Raw genomic sequence first — 22674 nt, 5'->3', positions numbered from 1 at the left:
CACACAAAACAGACTATGAACTTCTTCTTCTTCTTTCACTTGATAGCTTGAGGGGTTGCCACCACAGATCATTTGCCTTCATCTCACCCTAACCTCCATCATCCTCCTCTGGCACATCAACCCTCTGCATGTCCTCCTTCACTACATCCCTGAACTTTCTCTGTGGTCTTCCTCTTTTCCTCTTGCTTGGCACTTCCATATTCAGCATCATTTCTCTGATATATCTGCGCATGTCCAGACTAACTCAGCCTAACTTTGTCTCCAAACCCCTCAAACTGAGATGCCCCTCTGAAGTACTCATTTGTCCATCCTGGTAGTTCACAACCAAATATCTTCAGCTCTGCCACCTGCAGCTCGGCTTCCTGTTTTCTTGTCAGTCTCACTGTCTCCAAGATAGTCTCACTGTCATCTTGTAAGCCTTCCCTTTCACTCTTGCTTCTGTCTTTCTGTCACAAATCAGCCCTCATACTCATCTGCACCCACTTTATCCTGCCTGCACTCTCTTCTTCACTTCCCTTGTGCGCCATCTGCTTTGCATGGTCGAACCCAGGTATCTAAACTCATCTACTGTCACGACCTCTGCTCCTTCTATGTTCACCTTTCCACCTGTCTCTCTCTCTCATTCACACACATGTATTCTTCTGAATTTCATTCCTCTTCTCTCCAGTGCATAGCCCCACCTCTCCAGAGTCTCTTCCACCTCTTCAGTGTCGTCTGCAAACATCATAGTCCACAGAGACTCCTGTGCGATCACATCTGTATAAGCCAAAAGCCCAGACTTCCAGCCTACTTAAAACACTCCATTTTATTTCTATTCTCAGCTCTGACAGACGGTGACAAGGGTCATATGATCATCTTAGACACACAGCTCTGGTTGTGAGCACAGCAGCTCCACTCATCTGCTGTCCACATCTTTTCTTTAAGAGGGGAGCAAAACCAATCTGCAGAAGCTGGCTTAAAGGAAGAAGAGTGTGGATTAACTGAGGGGCTGCACCATGGTCCTGTGTACTATATTAAGGGATTATTTTGATATGTGAATCATACAAAGCTGCTCTAGCAAAGTGCATGAATAAAAACATTTCAAATAAGAATAACAGCCCCACATTAATGCTGAGGATAAATGTAGGGGGGTTAAGTAATAATCTTTATATGATGTATAGATAAGTAAACAGAGAAAAACACATAAGAGGTTAGGTTCAGGCTTGTTTTTAAAATCAACATTAATACGCACATTTCCTGCTTTTTTCCCCTACCTGGCTTTAGTGATACCATTCCAGCATTTGTCCTGACTGTTGCCTCCAGGTGCCAGTTTGCCACATAGTGCCAAAGAAAGCTGAATCCAGTACTGACGCATCTCCCTCAGCTTACTGGATAGATCCGATACCTAACAACAAAGACTTGTCAGTTTCCAAGTCATTGCATTTAATCACACACTTAATATGCTGTCAGAGTGCAAACAGTCTTTACAAACAATGCATAAAGTGACAATCTGCGATGGAGTCTCACTCTTAAAAGCCATGCAAACACCGATAAAAGAAATCCTGCTGAGCTCTTCAGCCGGCCGTTTGCGCTTACATCCATGAAAATCCACTGATGCTTGCTGTCGTTAAGTATGTAATCATTATTTTTAAGGCACACCACACACAGGTAGATGTATGCACCTGCATTTCAAGTCTGAGTCCAGCAGTCGGGGAGGGTTTGTACTCGGACGCGGTCAAGGAGCCACTCTTCTTCTTCTGTTCATGAGGGGTGGGACTTCCTGTTCCTGGCTCTCCTGGCATTCCACACGTCTGATACACCTACAAGCCCAAAAGAGACAAAGACAGATAGAAAGATGCACACACCGTGAGGTATTTACTAGCTAAGTTTACATTGGTGATATCTAATTCACCCACTAGATGGCGCCACAGACAAGCATTTGAAAATCTCAGCTTCTTTTGCACTGACAGTACATTAATCGGTATATATTAAAGGAGCAGATCACTATCAGTATACCTGTGGCTAACTATGTAAGCTAATAATGCTCTCCATTCTACTAACGGACATATCTGGATGGTGCTACGTTCTTTATGATCCCTTACTCACAAGGGGTCACCATAGCAGCTGTATGTTTCATTTGCCAGACAACCTTCCCCGTGCAACCCCCAAAGGGATTCGTTTCTCCTGGTTACACAAATATGTGAACTAATGTGTCAACCTTTAAACTATGGATCCACCATTCTGTCCTTATATGACTTTGTATGTTCCTTAACATGGGAATAAAACCAGTACAGAAGTAAAAGGTTTGGAGGATGAGCTGGTTATTTGGAGATAAAAAACTAATATAGGTGTTGAGTCACACAAGCTTGCCTTAGCTGTAAAAGCATCCATGTTTTCCTGCAGGTAGTGCACCGCCTCGTAGATTCGAACTGGGATGGAAGAAAGAACCACGTCGAGGCTGGGCTCTGTGCTGAAGCTAGACGCCACCTGGATCATCGTGTCTTAACAGGGGAGTGAGGACAGCGACGTTAACCGGGCAGTGCTTTTTGATTTTTTTTGTTTAGCAGAATTGTTAAATGAACTATTTAAGTGAATTAAATTAAGTGAATTCTCAGACGATTAGTAAGATTTTCATTGTGTCTCACCTATAAGGTTCTGCCACTCAGGGTTCAGGTCAGCCTGATTGGCCAGGCAGCCCTTCATGACGTTTGCGCAGTAGCTGGAGCACGGTTTAGCAGAGGCCACGCCACGACAATGGGGGCAGTATAGCAGCTTCATCAAGGCTCTCTCACACTCTGGACTCAGAGAAACCTGGTATGATGAATGGAAGAGTCAGTTTCATTCAAAAAGAAGGAAGTTTATGTTTCTTTCAGGAAAAAAGACAGAACAAAAAATATTGGCAGTCCCCAGCGCTACCCCTCCGCCTCAGGAGATGCACCTGTGGTGCAAATGTGAAATCCCAGGTGACTTCCTTCTCTAGTTATTGGATTCACAAGATTTTCAAAAAACCTTGTGACCTAACACTAACCCTTGATGTTCAAGTCACTGAGATCTGAACTTGTCTGAGATTTTTAGTAGCTGCACCTCTGGCATTATTTTGTAAATCCTATATTGCCTCTTTCTCACGTTGTTTCACAAAGTTTGTTGTCCACCCTGATCGGCTATTGTCAGCCTGCCCCCCTCTGTCTTTCATTGCTAAGGGGTAAAAAACAGAAATTAGTTCTTTCCCCTGTCCTTTCAATGAGGGAACTAATTAAAAAACACACAGTAGAGGGCGCTATCGCAGCATATGAAATACAGGCGCAACTGGGAGGCGATGATGACCCTACCTGTCTGTCTTTTTACAACACTGCTGCTCTCTCAGCTTCTAATTATGAACCCAAGTCATGAAATGTTGTCAGCTTCACCACGACTGCTGTCACATCTCAGAGTGGGACGCTTCAAATCAGAGAAACAACAGCACACAAAGGTGTGTTTGTCTGAATTTAATAAGCGCCGTGCTCTTTTCCATACCCTTACACATTCATCTCTGTGCATTCTGAAACTCAGTCAGCACACACTCGAGACCCGCTCGTGTGGAAACAGTCGCTGTCAGCATGAGGTCTGCGTTCATTTGCGTCACACATTTTTCCATGCGATAATGTCTTTCATGTGTTTAAAAGTCTGCGCTGCTAATGGAGTTTTGACAAAAACTAAACGAGGTGGCCTACATGTGCTGCGATGGAGTGCACAACTTGAGCAGGTTTCAAGAATGTGCTCAGATTTTCATATCAATCAGAAATGAATGGAACCTACGGGAAACCAGAAACATGCCGAGTTTTGGGAAAATGGGCTTAACAGTACCCAATTCCTGCTTTTAAAAAAAACAAAGATTTAAGCACTGCTGATATACTGGCATCTGGGACGAGTGATGAACCGAAGGCATGCCTTGCTTTTGTTCTTTGTGTCCTAAATCAAACATTGCTGCAAACCATAAAACGGAGACAAACACAAACAGCCAAATCTGACACGCTCCGTCCCCGAGAGATGAGAAAACTGCAGCAAGAGCTGGAGAAAAAAAAAAAAACACCCGTCATCACACCCATAATTTGCTGTCATCCCTCCAAGTGAGAGTTTTGTTCTCATGGCAGAGTCTGACACTTCATTTCTGATGATCTTTGTGTTTCTCATTTGTAGGGTGGGGACATTTTCTCTGGCAGCCAGGGAGTGACGATCATGCAGCCATCATCTCTGCTTTCCTGGGACTACACCAGGCAGGCCTTGGACACACACACACAGACACAGGCTGTGTGTGCGCAGACGTTCGTGTTTCCATGACTTCAGTGGACATCATTTGCCTTTCACTGAGTTCATGTGGCTTTACCCTAACCTGAAGCAGGAACTCCAGCAACACTTGAGGGAAGACGAACAACTTTAATAATAGACCAACGCGTTTCGGCTTGTGGCCTTCATCAGGGTCATAGTAAAACATTGTAAAAATTGCTTAAATACAAGACAGGAAACAGAAAAAAATTTCAAATTAACCAGTCAAAACTTCATAGATAGGTCAGCTGACATATAATAGGTAGGTATTGGTTAATTGGCTAAGTCCCGCCCAAGTAAATACCGGACTAGATCATTAGTGATGAGGAGGAGGGGGGGTGACATAACCCCCATATGTCTGAAAATAACACATGCATGAAATGCATAAGGAGGATGCTATAAATATACACACAGGTTAAAAAAAAAGAAAAAAAGGGGGGGGGGGGGGTCTTTAATGGTAAAAGCACGTTTGAATTAGAAAACAAAATTACATCATCACATGGGAACACATTTGTTAAAAGATCCTTATTTATGTCTCTAAAATGTAAAATATCTCAAATTTAGATTTGAATTGCAGACTTAAGAGGAGATGTCTAAAGCGCTACTTCTTCTTTGGCTAAAATAATAAGATTAATTAAATAAATATTACTCATGTGAGAGTAATTTAACTGGTAAAAAAAAAAAAAAGGAGGTGTAGTTCATAAAAACTCATTGATAGAAAAATCCTCATTCATACCTTTGGGGTGCAGACTCTTAAAACAGAATATCCAAGATGCTTCTCTTTTTTTCCGGATAAAATTTATATTGCCACCTCTTTGGTTTAGTTTAATGGCTTCTATGTCTAGGAAAAATAATGGTGAATTTGGATGTTTATCATTGAAGTGTCTTGCAACAGGGCTGGTTAAATCATTCCTCTTGATTGAACTTCTGTGTTCATTAATTCGATCTTTAAGAGGGCGAGATGTTTCTCCTATATATACTTTATTGCATGGGCACTGTATCATGTAGATTACATTTTTAATTCTGCATGTAATAAAGCCCTTTATGGCAATGGTTTTTTTCACCTATAGGGTCTTTGAATGATTTAACTTTTTTGGTGTATTGACAATTAATGCATGCCCCACACTTGAAATTACCATGTAGGTTATGGGTTATCAGGGTTTTATCTGGAGTAATAGGGTCCTGGCAGGCTCTAACAAGCCTATCTTTAATATTAATATTCCTTCCTCTCCTGTAGGTTATCATTGGTGGTTCTTTAAAGGTACCTAATAAGTTTGGGTCATTCTGAAGGATATGCCAATGTTTTAGAATTATTTCTTTAATTGTTCTGGTTTTTGGCGTAAAGGTTGTGCAGAAGATAAGATTAGGTTTATGTTTTGGAGATTTCTTGGTTGTTAAATAGACATCCCTACTTACTGAACTCACCTTCTCTTCTGCAGATCTTAACCAGTCCTCTTTATACTTCCTTTCTTTGAATTTGTTCAACATCTCCTCTTTACTCTCATTATATTCATCATGAATCTCACAGATACGCTTGAGTCTAATCAATTAGCTTACAGGGAGGCTCTTTTTGAGGTGGTTCGGATGGAAACTTGCAGCATGTAATAATGTATTCCGATCAGTGGGTTTAGAATACAGAGATGTGGACATAGATTTGTCTTTTTTTGTTACTTTCATCTCCAGAAAGTTAATTTCTTCAGTACTGTAATTGAGGGTGAAGCGTAAGCCCGCAAAGTGTCCATTAAGGAATTCAACAAACTCTAGTAGTATAGAGACTGGTCCTTTCCAGAGTAAAAACACATCATCTATATAACGTTTCCAAGATACAATGAATGGTAAATAAGGGTTATTTGGGTGATTATATAGAATTTGTTCTTCCAGATGACCAACAAAGAGGCAGGCAAAACTGGGGGCCAGAATTTTTTTTTTGCTGCGATTTACCCTAACTTGAACCTGAACTGCTACTTGCTCACTCTCATATTTAATTATATACCTCATGGGGACTTGCCATTTCTCCCAACACCTAAATGAGTATTACAAGCACGCACGCTCACCTGTGAGACCTTCCTGACCACATCTGCGCTGACTAACAGCCCCTGGACAAACGACCTGGCTGTGACAAACGCCCGGATCACCTTCGCCTTCATGTCTCGAGGGACGTCTCCAAACGGCCGCAGCGTCTCCTGTTGCTTAGCAACACACTCAAGGTAGTCCTCTGATAAGCTGACCTGTGACACAGAGGTGACAGTGGAAGTGGACACACTGCGGATGAAATATGTTGCTGGGTACGCTGTTAGAAACAATACAAGATCTTCCAGAGTAAGAGCAAAGGCAAAGGAATTCCCAAACCACATCAAGAATTTCCAGTTCGGCCAACACTTGGGGACCCAACTGGAATTAGCTGTAACATTATTTTCTCAGCTGAGTCAGTTCCCTACACACCTTTTTTATTTTGCGTCTCGGAAAAAAAGGATACTTTGTCTTTACTCACATCTGTGGGTGCAGAGGCTTTGAATGTGCGCTCCAAAAGGCGGGACCAGAACTCGGAGAGGTTTTCGTCCAGGTTGAGAGCAGAGCCCCGATAGTACTGACGAAGGTCTGTGTAGAGATCCCCGTACAGACGGCTGTTCTGGGAGTACAGCGGGCCGAGAGGAGACAGCACTTCCTGCAGGGAGCGCTCGGAGCGACCGTGCAGCTCAGTGAAATACACTGAAGGAGGGAAGGAGAAGAAGAGCCTCACCTTAACCAGAGCTCCACAACAAGGCGAATTACATGCACATGCTCGACACGTCAAGTGTAGCAAACAAACACCTATTTATACGTGTAGTAAACACACAGCAACAGCAATCATCTGGATTTCTGTTTCCAGACACTCCAAAAATGTCCTTTTATTTGTGTCTGGTTTCATCTGAGCTGAGTGATCCATGTGGCTTTTTTTAGCAGCTAGATTCAAGAGCTGGCCGATATCATACCAAATCTGCAGGCTGGTGCTGAGCAGGAAGTGTTACAGTGAGTTTATCAGGTGGATTTTGATGAAAGAGCACCTGCCAGGCTGGTTACTATATTGCTGAGACAGGGCCAAAGTAATGAGGCTGTGAACCGTAACTCTAAAAACAACCGAGGTGGACTGTAAAAGTCTAGAGAGGTGAGGGGAATGCGTCAGTTTTCAGTGCGACTTTGTTACTATAAACGGCTTTTTTCACCTCACACGTTGTCATTTGTCATTTTTGTTTTAACGGCCTTTCTGTTAAACAGCCACGATGCAGATTAACTATTTTCATGCACATTTCGTTTATAATATTTGACTTAAGATTTATCTAGGTTTAATTGATCTCTGCAGACAGATGGATACAAAGCGAGCGAGAGGCCAACAGGAGAGAACGAGGGAGTCAGCGAGCTGTCTCTGCAGTATACTGGTCTGGGCTTTTCCCTCATGCTTCAAAGGCCATGGACCAGTGCCAGTCTGCTCTAACAACATCCAGATGGACGGCCACGTTATTGCTACCGAGGTGGCCTGCTGCCTTCTGACTAATAATACTGTCCTCTCCTCCTCCTCCTCCTGCTCTCACTTGTCTTTCTCTTTATTTATTTTTATCCTGAAACATTGTTTCTTCTCAGCGCTAATGACACATTCCTCTCTGGTTGCATTCGTCTGTTTCGCTGGTGTTAGCAGCGGCAGATCTCAGTCTTCTTCCTCCCTTACATCCCTCTCTCTTCCTCTGATGTGCAGTGATCTGCAGACTCGGCTCCTCAGTGGGTCAACTGCTCATTAGCTGAACCAGCCATTGCCCCAGGGGACACCCCTCTGTGTGTGTGCGTGTTTGTGTGTGAACGCGAGTGGGTGTGTGTGTGTGTGTGTGTGTGTGTCTCCCCTGAGATGAGGGGATCAGCTTATCGTGTTTCATTGTTTCTGCCTGAGTCCGCTCTCATTATAGCACCCAGTCAGGGGTCCCCTTGACGCACACACGCACACTTTTGTACAGTGACACACACACCCACCCTCTCCAGCTGTAGTATTGAGCGGTGTGCACGGGCAGAGCTTGTAACCAACAAAATGATACACAACACACTAATGTCACACTGCTCTGGGCTCACTTCTGAAGCTTTGCTATCGAGCTCAGCTAGTAATGAATGTCTCGCACACAAACACACACACACACACACACACACATACACTGTACTTACTGTCAAAGCTCCTGTGGAGACCATTGAAGACAGCCTGCAGCGACCTGCCGGCCTCTCGGATCAGTCCCTCTGTTTCTTTGGTGCTCAAACCGGCCAGGTCCTCCTCCATTGCGCTGGTACAGCAAGTCGGGCCCTGAGGACACATCCTCAGATGTTCACCTGACGCAGTGAGAGGGACACTAATTAATTCATTGGGCTTAACTGAATTGACATTATCTAATAAATGAACTTGTCAGCTTTTGAACATGTCCGTTTTCCACCATACCGAACAACCACGAACACCGGGCTTAAAGAAGAGTGAGGTGCAGACGGGAGCTGCAACTGACTCTATTATCACTCATCAGGATGGCAACAGTCAGTTCACCACTTTATCTTAGATTGAAATATGTCAGCTACTGCTGCACAGTATGAGGCCCCCCTGACTTTGCATCTAGCGCCATCTTAGGTTAACATTTGAGCGCACTTTGAGACTACTGTTGTAATATCTCTAAATCTAGAGCTACAACAAGGACAAAATTGTATTCTGCTAAATTAATGCGCGCAAAATAATTCACGCTCCAATCAGCTGTAGCTTCGCTTTTTAATTGGCAGGTATTTCCACATCTACTTGCTAACCTCCTCAGAAAGATTAAAACATTAATACCTGCCAAACATCAAGATGTTACAATTACAATGAGGCTAATCTCTACGTAGTGGTGCCGATAAGATGCAGAATGAGACAACAGAAATCTTTCATCTCATCTCAGACATCTTAACGTATTACAAACATGTTTTGTTTCTATTTATTCGACACATGCCAACCCCCCAGGTCTCACATGGTTAGCAGGATTTGGCATGTATGCAGATGCTGTTGGACCACTTTAGTTACTGCTGCAGTGTTATTTGAAAACTTGTATCTGCTGTGTGTTCCTTGTGTGTAGTGCTCTGCTAATATTTGGCTACTTAATTACAACTTGGCTGCAGGACACTCTCTGTCTATGTTTTTGCCAGAGTAAAGAATTTGGGTGCTTCTCATAAAATATTTATGACACTGCTGGAAACCTTTTATGCATTCAGACAAGATGAGCACTATTTACAGTGTATACAGTATAGCTGATTCATATATAGCACCAACAATGACCTTTTTTGCCCCGCTTTCCCCTCGGACTGTATATTTGTGCGTCTGCACTTTTTGAGGAAGTGTGTAAACTTGATTTAAAGTCTGTAATCGTTTTGTAAAAGTCCCTCGTTGGAGCCCATATTGCATTTAGCATTCCTAAACAGATTCATTTTCTTTAGAATCCATATTATTTCTGTTTGCAAACAATATTTTTATTTAACAGAAACAAAAATTACCAAGGTCGATATTATCAGGCCTCTGACAAATGGACCTTTTAATATTTAGCCATAGCAGAAACCACTGCTGTGCAATGATGCGTTCTTTTACATTGTAATGCTAAAACTGAGGTTTATCGTCCAAAAACCTCAGCAACAGTTTGAGCTGTCACTTGAGAAATCATCATGCCAAAAGCAAAAGAAATCCATTTAGGCTAAAAGAATTGTTGATGCTCACAAAGCAGAAGACGGATATCGTTATATTAAGGATAAAGCTATCACAACAATTCCAAGTTGTAAAAACTGGAGTCGGAAGTATCATCAAGACATTCAGAGAGACACACAACACAGAACAAGCCTGACAGAGGAAGGAAGCAAAAGAGTTCAAAGACTCCCTAAAGAAAACTAGTGAGAGACTGTCATGAATTGCTGTGTGGCAGGCAGGAGTCGGACCCAAGACGCAGGCACTCAGACTCGAGGGATGAACTCAAAAAAACTCAGCTTTATTTTCTGACAGGGGAAAAGCATACAAAACTAAACTAAACTGGGAAAATATAAACTCACACTTTGCAGAGAGGCACACAAGGAAACACACAGCTTGAGGGACAACGCAACACTGACTCAGAGAAACACAGGGTTTAAATACACTGGGAAGTAACGAGGGGAATGAGACACAGAAGGAGGGCACAGCTGGAAGAAATCAGAACTGACGAGACAAGGAAGCAAAGCAGGACACATTCACATAAGACACGGACCTTCAAAGTAAAACAGGAAGTATGACACAGACTGACACAGAACCGAGGAGACACAGAAACATGAAGGGCAAGGGATCAAAACTAGAAACCATAGAATAACTCACAAGTACAATAATACAAAAATCACAAAGAACTAAACACGCTGGGTCAGGAGACCCAGGACCCTGACAGAGACGTGTTTAAAGACCCCAGAACAACTAAGACACGAGTGAATGACTTAACCAAGATGGGAAAGTTGCGAAGAAGAGAGGTTGGAGACCAAGAAAAACTCTACTCCCACAAAAGTGATACGTTCAAGCCAGGCTGAAGTCTGGAAAGATTATCCATACTGGAAGCGCGTCCTTTGGCAAAAACTGGGTCCGGGTCATCGCTTTGTCTCCCAACGCGACACGGATACAGAACATGCGTCGCTCCTGGAGAAGAACTACCTCCCGAAGACCAAAGTGAACATTGAAGTGAATGTGATTGACTGGGATGTACCGGCCCTGACTTGAATTCCACTGAAAATCTGTGGGCCGAACTGAAGACCAAGGTGTATGCCACAAACCATCGAATCTGGAGGAGCTTGGCAGATTCGCCAAAGAAAACCGGGCTGGGATTTCTCAGGAGATGTGTGTGAGACTTATTGAAAACTACAACCACCGACTGCAGGCTTTTATCCAGCTATGCTTTGACCCTGGTATTTATTTATTTTTTTCTAAAATAATTTGGTTTCTGTCTGCAAAGTAAAATAATTTGAGCATCCAGAATAAAACTAGGATGTTTGGAAAAGCTGTGTTAAAAAATTCCTTGCTCTGTTCGAAAACTTTTGGGAAATATTTTTAAAAGAATGACATTTTCATTCCTTTTAAAGCAAATAATTCGGTCCTTGTCTGTATATATTATTCATGTATTGCTGCAGTCGTTTTTTTTTTTCAGCTTACACAACACATGGTTCACCAGTGCAACACAAACGCTGAAACAAAAGCTGCAAGTCTGGAGACTGCTCATAACCTCTAGCCAGGAACTAAATCCTGATCATGACATTCAAACATCACAGAAATGCAGAATCAAAATGTGAAAATGTATCGCCTTCAGCATTTTATTCTTTTTTGTCTCTGGTCTCGTGGGGATTCCCAGAAACTGAAAAAATTGAATATTCTTTTCCTCACATACACAAATAAACATTCACAAAGTCTCAAAAGCAGTCTGCAGCATGGACTGGTTGCCTTCAGGATTTGTGTGTGTGTGTGTGTGTGTGTGTGTGTGTGTGTGTGTGTGTGTGTGTGTGTGTGGGTGTTTATGTGGCTACGTCTGGAAGGGTTAAGGGTGAGTAAGTACCCCAAGGCTATGTGCATCACTGCTCTCTGCCTTCTTAACAGTTTCGGGAATCGGGTGTGCAGGTTTGTTGGTGTGGGTGCGCGTGTGTGTGTGTGTGCGTGTGTGTGTGTGTGTGTGGGTTGGTGGGCAGAATTTGTCCACTGCAGTAAGTGGAGCAGAAGGGGAGATGCCTTCATCATCACTGCTCCATGAATCTTTCATTGGCACTGGGTGGTGTGTGTGTGGTTGTGTGTGTGTGTGTGACTGTGTGTGTGTGTGGTTGTGTGTGTGTGACAGATAAATGGTGGCATCTGGATTGCAGGAAATAGGACTTTTGTATCACCTTGCTTCTTTTCTCACATCCTGCTTTTGATATTTGGCATAATCTTTGTTTCGCTGCCTTGCACAGAGAGTCACGGCGTCAAACCCGTCACACGCCCATCAGCTCTAACACTGAGAGATTCTCTTTCATTCGGTCTTTAGTGTCAAGCGTAGGTCACTCAGTCTGAGATGAGACGCTTCACTCATCTGAGCTTTTAAAAAAATCTACCAGTCACACCTGCTTCTTCACTGAGCGGCGAGCCTCATCGTTAGCTCGCGTTGGAAGAAGCTCTTAAAAAGAACACTAATCACATCCTCACACTTAAGCTGTGAATTTTCACGACGCCCACAGTCCTTTCAATCTGATTTCCGGCGATAATCACTGAATCCTCATCTTTGTGCGCCGTAATTACAGCCTCACTGCCAGTTATTCCAAACATTCAATCACATATTTAGTCAAATATACACTTTGATATTATACGATCAGTTTGGCCAATTTTCCACACAGCTCTGCAGATTCGTCTCTGATTGGACAGGTAGAAATCATTTATGGGTGCTACTTTTTGGAGCATTTGGTAGTACGAATAAATCCTTTACTAAATAGCTTATTCCATTTTAACAGCATTTTAACTTTTAAATGCTATTTTATCAACTGGAGATTTTGTATTCATTATGAAAATCTTAAGTGTGCGATTGAAAATTTATTAAAAATTATTTTTTTAAAAACATTCTTTCAGTCAGTGCTTGCACTTTTGGATTTGCACAAACATTTGGGCAAAGTAATGAAGTAGAAGACCAGAGGCACTTTTCTCTTTTCTTCTTGCACTTGTTTTCTGCCACAGAGTAGATTTTGGAGATCATTTCCCATTCCCATACATATTTCATTCTCACTACTGGACAGAAAAAGCACAAACTTGGGCTATTTATTTATGACAAAATGTATGGTTTAGTATTTGGTGTCAATCCAACCTAAAACGTAACATAAAAATAAGACAGAAAGTCATCATATGGGCTTTGATGCCATCTTCGAGTGCGCGTGCACAGCAGCTAATGTTAGCATTTCGCTGTCGGTTTGCTTACCGACCGTGAAGACACGGGGGCGTTTTTGTTTTTTTGTTGTTTTTTTTTTACTACAAACACATACGCTCTACTGCATTCCTGGGTTTCTGGGTAATGGAAGCAACCGGGATCCTGCTATAAAAACTTAATTTATTTGGATAGACAGAAGTGAGTGCAGCGGTCACACACTAACACATGTGTACAAAAAGCAAGCTTGCAAACACGCTTGCCCACACATGAAAGTGCATTTAAAGGAGCCGGAAAAAAAAAAGAGTAGAGGGTCCATCAAAGTGCAGGTTATCTGGGATTAAGCGGCTTGCTCGAGGGTTTCGTGATGGGAAATGGAGAGGCATTGGGCATTCATCTGCACACAGAGGCAGAGTGAGATTGTCAAAATGGCAGAAACTCCTTTTAAGCGAGACACAACTTTTAAGTGCCCCGGAGTAAAGTGGAGCAGGGGAGAGGAGAGGAGAAATCTGGTTGCTCACACTGTTTTTTGCCCTCGAGCTACAGCATATATTTAGTTAAGTTAGCTTCCTTAGGGGTAAACACACATTTTGCACTAGACTTACGGGAACCCTCACTGACATAATCCATCTCCTAGTGCCCAAGGCCTCTTTCAGTTAAGAAAAGCATATATAACACATATATATTTGTGTATATATAGGTGCTACTTTTCCATGATTCTTTGGCCCCGTTCATGAAGACACCTAGTGTTAACAAGAGTCATGTGACTCAATTACAGGAGGAGAGCTCTAAGTGTTAGCGTAAATACACCGACAACGTGGTGACAATGAGGTGACGTTCCTTTGCTTAAGGAACATTTGGACGCTGGAAAGGGCCTCGTTCTTTTAGGACTTTGTATGCCTGTTACATGTGTCCAGGGGTCGACTGCACACACTTATGTATGCGACATGAATGGAGGTGTACATACTTGTTCAACTCCAACACGAGATTAGTAGAAGCCCGTGGAAGGAAAGCATGAGAAGGGAAGAGCCTGGGCTATATGGTCAGTGAAGATCCTCTGATACCTGCGGATAGAGTCATCTTTGAGACCGATGAAATATACTTAAAGGTCTGTTAATATACACGGGTGCCGCAACCAAGTAAAGTCTATGGATGAGAAAATCCAGGAATTTACAAGGGAAGAAATAGCTTTGCCAAACTGGTCCTGTGCTGGACATTTGCAAACAGAAATGACTAAACAACTTTGCGTGTGTGTGTCTGTGGTGTGCATCCAATCACACGTGGCCACATAATGAGAGGTCTTCTGATACCTGGTATTAAGGGTATGCACGTTAATACCAGCTATGTTCATAATTTCCCTGCTGTGGTTTTGTAAGGTGCTGCTATTCCTTAATGGTTTAAATGAGATCTACGTTCTTTCTTTTTTTTAACTCCACACCCAACTGTTTAAAATGCTTCATGCCTCAAGGTTAACAGCTACCCAACCCTAGCTATAGAGGCTGGGTTTTGTTTGAATTGGCCACATTTGTGGTATTCAATCAGGCATAAAGGCAAAAAATGTCCTGAATTGCTAAAGTATGCAGCGAGATGTGTTGTATTGATGGCTTTAGAAGGTTATAAAACATGTGAGCCCTTCAATTATCATGTCAAATAGGTGTGTGGGGGGTGGGGGTTGCAGACAGGGTTTAACAAGTGAATCCTTTGTTCTGAGCTACGTCTTAAACTTCCTAACTTTTATCCCTAAAACCTGCAGCTTCCTGAAATATTTTTGCCTCAAATGAAGTTTGCTTCGGACTCAACCCATCTTTGCGGAGCGTCTTTGGTTTCATGCGCTGGCATATCAACCACTGCATTTGCACACTAGGGTAGATGCCAGTATTCTTCTCTTTTTTTCACAGGGTTCTACTAAAATAGATATCCAGGAACCTCTCTATACAAATAAATACTTTGGCTGATCTCTCCTTCTGGCTTATCTTTACCCCTGGTCGTCTATGTGAGCACACCCTTCTTTAGATCCTAACAATTTTAACAACTTCCGTCCGATTTCCAATCTACCCGAAAAAGTGGTTGCAGCTCAACTTCATTTACACCTGGTTAATAATCTACGAGAGATTTCAATCTGGTTTTCGCTCATGTCACAGTAAAGAAACTGCTTTACTTAAAGCCACTAACGATCTTCTAATCGGAGCTGACTCTGGTCTCAGCCTTCGACACCATTTCTCACTCTGTACTTCTAAGCAGACTTTCCTCTCTCAGCATCTCTGACACACCCCTCGCCTGGTTTCAATCATATCTCCTCGACCGTTTCCAGTTTATTCAACTAAAATCATTCCGCTCTCGTCTATTCCCCGCCACCTCTGGTGTACCCCAAGGCTCAGTTTTAGCCTTGAGGTACACCAAGGCTAAAACCTGGTGTACCCCAAGGCTAAAATCCCTCCATAAGCTTCAACTGGTTCACTACTCTGCTGCTCGCATTATCACCAGAACCCCCTCCTACCAGCACATCACCCCTGTTCTTCAGGAACTTCACTGGCTCCCTGTGAAATTCTGGATAATATTCAAACTTCTTCTGCTCACCTTCAAGGCCATTCATAACCTCGCTCCTCCTTACCTTTCTGACCTGTTAACCACTACCAGTTCTGCCCGTTCACTTCGATCTTCTTCTTCTATCCAGCTTGCTGTACCTTCCTTCCGCCTCACCACCATGGGAAGCAGAGCTTTCAGCTGCTCTGCTCCCAGGCTGTGGAACTCTCTGCTCCCAGAAATAAGAAACTTTGGTTCTCTCCCCCAGTTTAAATCCCAACTCAAAACTCATCTGTTCAAATCTGCATATTCACTGTGAATCCACTGTTTGTTTAATTTTATCTCTAGTGTAGGGTTTCAGCAGCAATAACCAGCTGTGACTGAGCAGTTTCCAGCAGTTTTCAACAGTTCCAAGCCCAACGGTGACAGGCATGGAGCATAAACAGAACTACACTTGTTATTTTTGGGTTTCGCACCATAAACTCATCCCTGGAGTGAAATTCTACTAAAAAGTCAAGGACAACAACTAGAACAGTGCTTGGTGCCACTATGTGCACTGAACTGGTCAGATATGTACAATATATACAAAAGGTATCCTCAAAATGAAGATCAAGTTAAAGGAGCACATTAGAGGAGATCAAACGTGCACAGGGGAGAGAATAGGACTCGAGGGAGGCAAACTCAGTGAGGTTTCTGATTTTGTTGTATAATACACAAGTTCACCGCTGCCCTTGGTTATGTATTCAAAACAGATGAGTCACCTAGGAAGCAGTGAGAAACTATTACTTAAGCTAAGTAAACCCAAGCTTTAACCTTCAAAGATGCCAAGGATGGAAAAACAACAACAGCAGCAAAACCTGTTTTTACTCTTAACGTCTAAAATGGAAACTGGTCATCAAAAAAAAAAGCAGAATAATTACTGTACAAGACCGCAGAATCGCACACACACGCACTAAGTTATACATGCGCAGAGCACTACCCGCTTGTTTGGTGTTTTTAATTCATTTAAAGTTTTCAAAAGAGCAGCTGTGACGTAAAAAGCAGCTGAGCTGAACCCTGTGAAAACATGCCGCCGCAGTCTTTACCATGGCGCTATCCCTGTTAATATTTATCAGCTGCTCGTGGTGATGAACGCTCCAGATGGGTGGTTTCTCAGGTGCATGCATGATCCAAAGCCATTGCCAACAATCTTTAAAAAAAATAACCAGACTGCATCCCCCTGAAAATTACTACGTAAGTGTTGGCTAAACACATGCGACACTGCAGGAGATGAGTTACTGCGGCAACTTGACGTTGTGCACAAACTGAACATCTTTCTGTGGTTTTCCTGTTGGATGTGGGCACTGGTATTTGTGATCAACATGAATTATTTGGCCAGTATACTGGCTGACTGCTCACAGATATACTATATATTTTCTGATACGCATCGATATAAACGTTTGTTGAAAAATCAACTTGTTTTCAATAATCTCCATGTGTAAGTAGAGTATGGTTTGGGTAAAGTTGGCGATCAAGAATCAAAGAATGCAATGAAAGCAAAACCCAGTTAAATACAGATTATCCTGTTTTTTATTGGAGGAACACGTTTTTCACCTCACGAGGTTGCCGTGAATCCTGAGGAGGTAAATTCTTTGGTATTGATGAAATGAAATGAAATGAAATGTATGATGTGATATTTATGAGGAAAAATTCCTTTAATGCCAAGTAGAGATCACAGACTCCCACAGCCCTCCTGGAGCTAAGTGCTGCATTATAGAACCTGGTTGTGCTGCAGGGTATTTTGCACTTCATCATTAGCGAATCCATTTAATTCAAACCTTCTTTTTAGTTTTGCCTTCAGACAGCTTACACTGGTCGCCAAAGAGACCACATTCATTTCCTTTTCCCATCAAAAACATACGCCTGTGACTTTCTTCTCTGCATCACACCCTCGCTGTTTCATCTCCCCACCCGCTGAATTCCTTGGGATAGCCCCGACATACCTGAGCTCGTCTCGACAAGCGAGCAAACCTCAGCACAGATTACCTGCATCGCTCTGCGGGCAAACAGAGTCATCCAGGCAGGGATAAAAGGCCCAAATCAAGCCCAGTCTGCAGCAGGAAGGGTGTTATGATTATGGGGGTGACACGGGGCAGAGGACTGGCTGTAAAGTGAGACTATGCTCAGTCCTCTTTTGAGTAAACTGAAACTCAAATTAAACTTCAATACAAGCAAACTTTGAATAAGACAAGCCACCATTCCTACTTTGGCAGCACTCACATTTAATCAAAGACAAATTGTTGAAGCAGCAGTTTATTTAAATACTTGACAGCAGCTGTCTGTTTATCTCAGTTTGACACTTAAGTACACATTAATTAATCTCCCTCGAATGCTGCGCTGTCAGTGTTCTGGTGGCATGCTGCTGGTTTGTATCAGACACAGCAAAACATATCGGTTCAGCCTCTGGGTATAATAACGTAATTGGTATTTGCCCTGCGGTAAAATACATTTTTATATTCACGGGAAGATTTTTATTTGTTTATTTTTCTTCTCCATAAGGTGTTTATCATCTCCTGCATGGTGCAGAACTCTTTTACTGATTTTAAATCAAATCTTACCGGGGAATGTACGTGGTTTGAAAACGTCGTTATATTTATTTTCCCGCTGCTACAGAATATTTGATGAGCTTTCAGCTGAAGTAGCTAATTAGAGCTCAAGTGGACTGCTTTAAATTGACCCGATCACCACTTATCTTAGATCTACTGTGATAAATTGCCTCTATTCAAAGTAAAGTCCCAATCAGACTTGATTTTCTACTAAGACTCTGTGACTACAATCAGCATCAGAAACAACTGTATTTTGAATCAAAGTCTATTAATGTTTGACATTTCATCAAACATACTTGTTAGCGACCTTTATGGGAAAGAGTTCAAAAGCGGAAACTGAAAAGGTGAGCGTACCAAAACCAGCAGTTGTTTGAGAAGCCACTCGAGGCTGGCTCCCCCAGTGAAAGTATACAAGTTAGGCAAAGCCAAGACGGAAGTGCAGTAAATCTAATGAGGTTTTTCAGAAATCTGACGTTAGCTTGTCTGCCATTTTTATGTGTGCCAACCACGGTGGAAATGCAGGGTCAAGTGAATAAAGCCTCTGGCACTCAGGAGACCTGTCAGCAACCATTCGGCAACCACTAGTCTCAAGAGAAGAGTGGTTGTTGGGAGTCACAAGGAAAAAGGACTGCTAAAACAGGATAGGATATTGCCAGGGTTTAAATGGCGAGTGGTGAAACCGTGACGAGGAGCCGGAAAAGAAATTGTTTGCCTTCAAAGTAAAAGTTGTGCCTCAGTGCTGCAGCCAACAGCATGTGTTTTCACAAACAAATACCTGATTTCCACTCTCGTCTCAAGGCTTCAAAATGGTAAAAATACACTTCAGAAATTGATCTGTGACGTCACGGTAGCTGCATCCATCGGTTAATTCAAACTATGCTAACCAAGCGTCATATAACCCTGCTTGCATCACTGAATGTTTTTTTCATTCTGTAATCTTCGTGTTAATAGGTTAAAATTGTCACCTAATAACTTGAAATTTCAAGTTATGTTACTCAAAGTACACCAAAGTACAACACCAGGTAGTAATTGACACTGGAGTGTTTAATACACGGGAATATTACATAGATTCACCCTAGAAGATACTTTGTTTTAAACCACATATATTGTTGGAGTGCAAACATACAGTATTGTTATTTGAGCACGAACGAACAATATAACAAGGTTTGAGTATCCACCTAAGCTGAATATGTGTATATGCTGCGTGCTGTGTTATCGTCAAAGGTCTCTTCCATGTCCAAAAGTTTTTCTTGGTGCATAGTGGGAGACCGACGGCACCTGGGCTGATGCATGAGGGATCTGGGCTGATGCAGGCTGATAGATGGCACTCTGCAGGTCAGAGTGACCTGCTGAGGGGAAAACTCGAAAATACCGGATTTTCAGAACACATGACGAGACAGACTACAGAGTGGAAATCTACAGAATGGAAATCTACAGAATGGATGACCTTGCTAGGCATCCCTCAATAACTAAAAGAGTCACCAAGAGCTGGTGTGGGTGTCTGTCTGTGACGAGGTTCTTGTTGTTTTACCGCTTTACCCCCTGGAGGATGCTTTTTGTCTATTTTTGTCCTTTTGTGTATCTATCACCATCGGTCGGAGTTTCTAGTTACTAAGTAATAACCTGAAATTTTGAGAGACTAATTCAAAATTTTGACTTAGGTTTGTCTGGCATTCTTTAAATAAGCTTCCATAAACAATGTTCACTTAGACTCAATAAGATCAACACGGAAATCAATGTGGTGACATGAATGTTACTACAGATACGTGTTTAGAAAAAACAAACAAACACAGCCACGGTCAAAAGAGAAAAAATAAAACAAAACAGGCTCTTTCTAAAAGCTCGACACCATTCTTTATACTGAATACATGAGATGTGTGCTTAAAGTGGCTGGAAGGCTCATCCCAGATAGATTTTTTAAACTCATTCCAGCCTAATCATTGTTCTCCATTATGAGCTTAATAAAATAATGACTGCAAAAATAAATTAATACGTTTTTGGACCGTGCTGCAATGAAAACCACAATTACATAAATACAGGAAAAAAGGAAGTTATAGGACCTTTATTCACCTTTAAAAAAAGCTTTTCTAAGTGATTTTTTACATTTGTAAATAAACCAGGCAATGTAAGTCTCTTAATATTAAAAAACACTGGCCTGGCCAAAATAAGGAACCAATCTGACTCCCATATACCCACAAATGCACTTGCTTAGCACAATGCTAACAATAAGAATACACACATTACGCTTAAGATGAACATCAAAGCTCCGAAAACTTCATCAGAACAAGTAATAATCACATGGACCACAAAAATCTAGCAATGTCCAGGAAAACTGTTACAAACATACCGTGCAAACACACAGGCGCCCACACATGCACGCGCACACACAAACCCGCTCTTGTCCCCTTGAGGCCATCATTAGGTGGATCAAGGTCACCAGACACACGATTAAGAAGATCAGGTTAATGCATTTCATAAATACACGCACCAGTTATTAAAATTAAATGTAGATTATAAGCCTTTATTAATCTAAACCATGCAAGCACACACACACATACACACACATACACACACACACGCACAGACAAAGGTGGGAGACATTTGATGTTACTCATAAAGACATAACACCCTGAGGTTGTAGGTTACTCTAAATGGAACTTACATAGAGGATAATCTTGTGTCTTTCTAGCACTCACACACACACGCACACGCACACACACACACACACACACACACACACACACACACACACACACACACACACACACACACACATACACACCACTGCTTACAAAGCTATTATAGCATTTCTGTGAAAACATCACACTGCAGCCCTAAACCGACTCTGTAATTGTATCTTTAATCATAATTAAGCACCTAAATGAACTTTGCTGAGCTGGTTAAAAGTTGTTTAGTGTGCACTTTCTTTAATTTTACCTCATTAAAAGACCATTTTTTTGCACCGTGACAATTACAATATCCATTTTGCTTTACTTGAAAAACTCATGAGATGCTTCCAATATCCGAGACCGTGGAGGCATCTTGCAGGTTAAATGAGACGTGTAAATCTAATTACGCCCTCGGCCACAGCAAACGTACTCCATCACGTAACCTGCACCAACACTGCACAGTAATATTTCTCCGAGGTCGGGCAGAATGCGCTCGAGCTGAATCAGCACACTATAAAACATAACTAAAGTATCTCAGATGACTAGTTTCCAGATGTGAGGCTATACGTCAGACTGTTTCAGCTGCTGAAGGAGTAAAATATGACAGCGCTCCCAGAGTGGTGCATCACAGCTGCCTGTTCAAAACAGAAACAAAACAATAAGTCTGAAAGTAGCCGTTCTTGATAAATCAGTTTGCAATCTCTTTTGTAAAATGTGTCTAAAAAGAAGAAGTTTTAATGATGAGATAAAGTACAAACAGCGCTGCACACGTTTGGCTCAGGAGCCCCACCAGTCTGCTCAGTGTTTGTTTTCTTGTTTCTCAGTGCTCACACTTCATATCTCTGCTCTCCTCTCACCTCAACCAGTCTAGGCAGCTGTGGCCCATGCTGAGTCTGGTTCTGTCTGCGATTTCCTTCTAATAAAAAGCAAGCTTTTCCTCCCACCTGTAGCCAAGTGCTTGCTCACCAGGGAGGATTGTCGGATGTCTATAAGAGGCAGGTTTTGTTATGATTGCTTCTATCCTTAAAAAGACATGAAATGAACTCAAACTTGTAAACCGGCATAAATTTCTTGGCTCGACTTTAAACCATCTGCAGTTTTGATGCACTCATTTTCAGTTTGGACTGGCCTCCTCTAGAGGCCTCCTCCAACATCCAAGGAAAAGCTTTAAATGTCGTGCTAGAAACCTGGAGAACTGCTCCTGAAGATTGGCAGAAGTCAGGTGGTCTTTCCAAATAATGACTTTCAAGCATGTTAGAATTATACAATGCATTTGCCTTATAACCTGCATTTCTATCTATGTTTGCATGTTTCAGTAAATCGCTGCAGCTATTCTCCAGTTTCCTAGCGAAACATAAAGAAACAAAGGATATCTCAAGACCTTTGTGCAGTGTACGTATGATTGCACAACACTTAATGAACTGCAGCCCATTAAACTATCAATATTCCAAAGTAGTAATAACAACATTTGACAACCTCTATGAGTTAACGAGGATAGTAATTATACAAATATTTCAACAGGTTCAGATAAGTCCAAGAACAACAAAAAATAGCCTCATCCTATCAGTGAGTCATCTTCCCATGCAGTGTGTGTTCTCAGGAACGAATGAATGCTGGCACAGACTCTCTCATTATTTCTATCATAACAACACAGCAACAAGCAGACTGACAACTTTTCCACCTCCCTGTTGCAGCAACTGTGCAAACCATGAAAAG

The 22674-nt window shown here is 42.1% G+C and overlaps 1 protein-coding gene across 2 annotated transcripts in view; it reads right to left on the bottom strand.

Annotated features, from left to right (window-relative positions):
* The window catches only part of gpc1a (glypican 1a), a 47234-nt gene that overhangs the window by 5782 nt on the left and 18778 nt on the right, over positions 1-22674 (bottom strand). For both annotated transcript variants that reach the window (XM_087830691.1, XM_087830692.1), the window contains 7 exons: positions 8467-8625; positions 6773-6990; positions 6336-6509; positions 2625-2790; positions 2350-2480; positions 1662-1799; positions 1254-1384 (listed from right to left, as the gene is read on the bottom strand). In XM_087830691.1, the coding sequence (XP_087686817.1) occupies positions 1254-1384; positions 1662-1799; positions 2350-2480; positions 2625-2790; positions 6336-6509; positions 6773-6990; positions 8467-8625 (1117 nt within the window). The remainder of the gene's footprint in view (positions 1-1253; positions 1385-1661; positions 1800-2349; positions 2481-2624; positions 2791-6335; positions 6510-6772; positions 6991-8466; positions 8626-22674) is intronic.

The sequence above is a fragment of the Neolamprologus brichardi genome, chromosome 17 (assembly GCF_056152115.1).
Source record: "Neolamprologus brichardi isolate AB-2024 chromosome 17, ASM5615211v1, whole genome shotgun sequence".
NCBI lineage: Eukaryota > Metazoa > Chordata > Actinopteri > Cichliformes > Cichlidae > Neolamprologus > Neolamprologus brichardi.
Note: the sequence above shows the minus strand (reverse complement) of the source record. Positions and strands in the feature narration are given on the sequence as shown.